The 5,281-nt window shown below is 43.7% G+C and overlaps 1 protein-coding gene across 1 annotated transcript; it reads right to left on the bottom strand.

The window, feature by feature from the left end:
• Positions 1–2,030: 2,030 nt before the first annotated feature.
• LOC147897073 (uncharacterized) lies at positions 2,031–4,631 on the bottom strand. The gene is made up of 2 exons (XM_087382088.1): positions 4,015–4,631; positions 2,031–3,909 (listed from the first exon to the last, which is right to left on the bottom strand). The coding sequence occupies exon 2, from the start codon at positions 3,615–3,617 to the stop codon at positions 2,709–2,711; it is 909 nt and encodes a 302-aa protein (XP_087238214.1). The 5' UTR covers positions 3,618–3,909; positions 4,015–4,631; the 3' UTR covers positions 2,031–2,708.
• Positions 4,632–5,281: the final 650 nt, after the last annotated feature.

Genomic DNA, 5,281 nt, shown 5'->3' with positions numbered 1-5,281 from the left:
AGGAGTCAGGACTATTGCATTCCTGCAAGAATGGCGACTGTACACAGCAACAAACAGTGGCACATTCGAGGCAGATCTTCCAAGAAATGGCAGTGGCAAACAAGTAAGAACTCTTGATTTTAGGCATGACTGGCTGGCAGAAGAGAGATGGGCTTCTCCAAGATGGGCTGTTGAAGAAATCAGCGTAGCCAGAGAATGGCAACGATTCAACACACCAGCTCTCCCCGAATCAAAAATGGCATTGGGCAGAAAGAAGTCGATGGGCTGTTTGTGGTGGCTCTTGCGACGCAAATGTGAGATTCAAGGCAGTTTGAGCCCCTTGGATGTGAGACATAGCTTCCGTCGCTCGTCAGAATGCACACCTTGAATTGCGACGTAGGCACCAGAAATGGTGATTCTCCTTCCTGGGAGATTGCGACACCCAAAAAATGGACGAACCCTCCAAAAAAATGATATGACTCTACACAGCGACAAAGAGACAGTGGCCTGGAATCCCTCCAAGGATGTCTTCAGCAATCAATGTCAAAGAACTGAGCACACAAGCAAACTTCCTAAGAAGATGGCACGTGGATTCGAGCTAACTCAAGCATGGGCAGGGTGGAATCGAGTAAGCTCTGATACGACTTGTTGGAGCAGGAAGAGGAGACAAAAGTGCAGAACACACTAAGGAGAAGGAATACGAAGAGGATAGTGTGATGTGACAGAAAGTGTCAACATCAATAGATATGCAAGTACAAAGAGATAGAGCTGTGCTCACTAAGCACACCCTGTTGCCTGGGGGGGAAAACATCCACTAGCAGGAGTAAAAAGTGCCCCGGCCCTACACCTAGTCTATCACCCGAAACTCCCATAGCATATATGCTAACAGAGCTCTCGAAAATTGTGGGCACAACTGATCATTTAGTTACTAATAAATGATAGTTTTGATCAATTGATCACAGTGCACCCAAAATGATCCACAGGAATCTAGTCAATTGATCACAGTGCATCCAAAATGATGGAAAAAAGATTAATAATTTCTGTAAACTTTATCAAGTTCCCTATTTCACACTTATGAATTCCTTCAAAACCACTTTATTACCGTCAAAACTCTCCCAAAATCGCTGAAGCAATCAGCCAACATACATAACACTGCTATGTATTCACTAATCCTCTGCTGTAATCTATTTGGATTTTCATGACCCTAGATGACATGACAATGCCATATGGCAAGCCAAAAAAATATAGTGGGGCCACTGTACACATCAGCTGCTCTAGCTGAGCTTCATTTCTGTTAGAATGTAGAACTACCACTAGTTGTTCCAGAGATGGAAACAGTACTATGGAAAACTAAGCATTTACTTCTAGCAGGAATCAAGTACTCAGCACCTTTGGGGCTACTGTTTTGTATTAAGTCTTTCAAGCATTATATTAGAGATGCCTCTTTGACCTTTGTAAAGAGTGGTACAAAGCAATTATCTCAACTTTGTGATAACGCTAGCAACTGAAGCCTTCCCCTCTATTGCAATAGAGCCTTTTGCTTCATGATTGACCTCTTCCACTTCTAACAAATCCAGTAAAACAGTATTTGCTTATATTATTGCTAGAGTTCGTGCCATGCTTCCTCTCCTTAGACCCATAATGCCTTTAACTAATTAGCAGCAGCTAGGAAACTGCAGTTCAGTAAAAACATTTCCTGAAAACAATAACAAAAGCTACAGCTGTAAAACCCATTTATCTAAGTAAAGGCAGAGGCAGCAGAGGATCGTGTGAAAAGTAAAACTAGAGGTCAAGCGTACAAAACTGCATGCAGCATCCTAAGTGAGGACTTGTGATGCTGCCTGGCCGTGCACCTATAGAAATGACGACTTGAACATTTGTTCAGTATCACAAGTGACAGGCTTGTGATGCTGCCTGGGCATGCACCTACAGAAATGACAATTTGCACCCTTTTTTCAGCAAGTCACTCTCCCTCCATATTGATAGACTTTAACAAGCCTAGATATAAGTGATATGCAGGCTGGTGAGAAGTTCATATCAAAACCCTTCAAGTTAGCTCAACCATTCTTAAGTTCAACAAGTTCTTTAATACAAGTACAGCTGCATAGGCCCAAATGCGACATAAAATGGTTATAAATAATCAGCTTCAATCTGTTAAATCCTCGGAAAAAGATGCTCTTCAAAAATGAGGGCAGCTGCCCAAAATTGCACAGCAAAAAGTGCCTGCATAGATGAAAGAGCGAAGTGATGAAGCCCACCTGGTAAACAGGATAATTACATGTTCAAGCTAAAGCAACATTTCTTTTTTTCTCGTTCAAAAAAATTAACTCCCTTTGGGCAACCTTTTCAAAAGCCTGTCGCACTTCTTGTGCAGTCTACCACCAGTCCTCAGCTCCTAATAAAGATGCTTTCTACACTATCAAAAACAGGCCATGATTGCTCATAACCCAAATGGAATCCATGAGCTCTCAAACCTTTACGTGTGACATGAACCTTCTTGTTGACAGACGGGTCAAGGATTTGTCCTGATGCTCAAGAGCACAACTCAAGTTCTCACGTCCATAATCCTCCCAATGAGCAGCAAATCCTGTAAAAAATGCAGTCCTCTCTTTTGCCATCCCCTAAACTCTCAATACTTACGTCTGCTAATCTATTCAGGTAGGTTACCTGAGCTTGCCAGAGATGTCAAGGAAAACCTACACTGCTGTCTTCTTGCCCCAGAAATAGCCTTATCTGGACTCTGATTCCGCCGATGCGCTAGAATATGCAGACTTTCTCTTTCTGCTTTTCGTTGTCCTGTCGAGCTTTGCAATTTCAAGCTGCATGTTCGTGTAAATTTCAATTTTCGCGAGTTCAATCCTGGCATAGACATCTGAAAAGCCTATTATTGCCTCAGCCAAAGCTTGCATGGGCTGCGAACTCATTTGCCGTTTCTTCTTTGCAAGCCACTTGACCATTCTCTCAGACAGTTGCTCCACCTTTTTTGCACAACTGCCATCATCCATAGATTCCTGTGTATCTGGGACTCTCTTCTGACTAGTGCTTGGCGTGTCCGAGTCATCCTCAGAGGTTTCATCAGAATCCTTGAGTGATGTCTTGCCTTTTCTTTCAGAAGAACCCCCTTGTCCGCATTCTCTAGTTTCACTATCTGTCGGAGAGTCACCAGTGGAAGGCGACTCTTCTCCCTTCTCATTGTAACTATCAGGACGGTCCTGCTCACCTGGAGATACACTGCGCCCAACATCAAAACTGCCTACTACCCTTGCTTGCTTCTGTGGATAAGCTAATGCCTTGCATGTTTTTGGTACAGATGTCATGATCTCATCAAGTTTTGCAAAGAAAGGCCATGAGTTAGACGTTATCCCAACACTTACAATCCTCCTCTTCTCCACTTTGTAACGCTTCTTCAGACTGTCTACTTTATCCCTGCATTGCTTCATTGTTTTGGGGCGCCTCTGCCCCTCACGATGGGAATTCACAGTTCCGACCACCTCTTCCCAGTCTCTGTTTCTCAGATATCCCCTGCCTAGTGCATATTTCTCTCCGTACCGATTTAACAGACAGAAAACAGCACCCGGAGTCCATTCGCACGTGCTGGAAAATTTTCCCTTTCGGCCGCCGTCATTATCACTTCCCATGATGACGGAGGGGCAAAATTACAGATAGAACCTGCTATCTAAAGCAAATGCTTCAAATCTCTGTAATGCGGTCTAGAGGAATGATGTCATGCATTAGCTGTAGGTTAATAACGATATAACACAACGAAAATGCCCGGTGTTCTTATCCTTTAGGGACTCCATTAACCATAAGCTGAGGATCAATCTGACCGGTGACGACCAAGCTCCTTTCTCACACCACAAATCTCCATTGTAATGACACCCAAGCACTTATCAACGTGCATCCAGACGGAAATCGATTCATCGTTTTTATCTAAAGATCAGAAAACAAACCCGATAAGACGGAGGACGCCGATATCGCCGAACCTGATTGCTTATACCCAGCAAAAGAAGGACCAAGTTGCTTAAATATTCTTACCTAAATATGAAGACAGGCGACGCCATATAATTTTACGGCCTTTCCAAATTCCAAGGGTAGTGTTGTGATGATACAAAATGGGTTCTGGATGTGAATACATCTGAAAGAAGACAGAGAAGGCTAGATTTCAGTGAGACGATGCAGGGCCTTTGAAGACCGAACTAATTTCTTGCCCAGATGACCAACAAATCTGCTGCTCGACAGTGAAATTCAAACTGTTGATATCAGATTTCCATATGGGTGCTTCCATAAACTAAAGTTGATCATTGCCTGACTTTGGAGGGGCAAGTTCCACAGCCACAGCCACAGCCATAGCCATAGCCTTGAGCCACAATGAAGAATCGTTTGATGCCCCCCTCATGTCTTGCTTGTAGCTGCAAATTCTGTGCCTCTAACCTCGCAGTTATCGGCCCCTTTGACCTTCCTTACCTTTGCAAATTTCTAGCCCACAACATCACACAATTTGACCAGCTCTCAAAACAAAACAAAACAAGACAATTTGACCATCGGCTTGTTTCCACACCCGGTGCCCATTTCGCCTACGTGGCTCGCCATTCACGCGTCTCCCATTCAGTACGAGTGCTGATGAACCAGTGCTTTGCACTAGCACAGATACATGGCCATCCTCCACCAGAAATACATGGGCAGCATACGTGGCCTCTCCTCATCTCAAGGTGGATGTTCCCTTAGCTAGCAAGTAGAAATACATGGGCAGAGATACATGGCCACTCCTCAACCACTCCCTATCTCAAGGGGGATGTTCCCTCAGCTAGCCACTAGAAAGCATTTGCCTCAAGGAGTCACACTCCCATCGTTCGATCGGTTTCTTATGTGAATCGTCTCATAACTGGCTGTGGCTTAAGAGTAATGCAAGATTTGGCTTAGGAGTAATGCAAGATTCTGCAAGGGATCCACTTTGTGCATTTGAAGAGGACCATCATGTCAACATCAGGGGGAGCGCATTTCTATGCAAAAGCACGCATATGAACACTCCCCTCAGCTCCTTCTATAGTGCAACTCTATTCTTCTACATATTATACTATTAGTTTAGTGGGAAAGTTTCCAGTAATCTAGCAATGGTGGTTTATAAATTAAATGCCACAAGGTAGGCCTCATCCTCTCTTAGACCTTGAATGACTTTGTGCGAGCTTCTTTCGTCAACGCTAGATTCAAGAATCCAATTTGCTTCCTTTGTTTAGATCCAATGGAGCTCTCATTTGTCTGCTTTGCTAGAATCAAGGAAATGGATCAAGCAAAAATTAATTCA

The sequence above is a fragment of the Dipteris shenzhenensis genome, chromosome 11, assembly GCF_047967505.1.
Source record: "Dipteris shenzhenensis isolate YYH24624 ecotype China chromosome 11, Dip_SZ_1.0, whole genome shotgun sequence".
Lineage (NCBI taxonomy): Eukaryota > Viridiplantae > Streptophyta > Polypodiopsida > Gleicheniales > Dipteridaceae > Dipteris > Dipteris shenzhenensis.
Note: the sequence above shows the minus strand (reverse complement) of the source record. Positions and strands in the feature narration are given on the sequence as shown.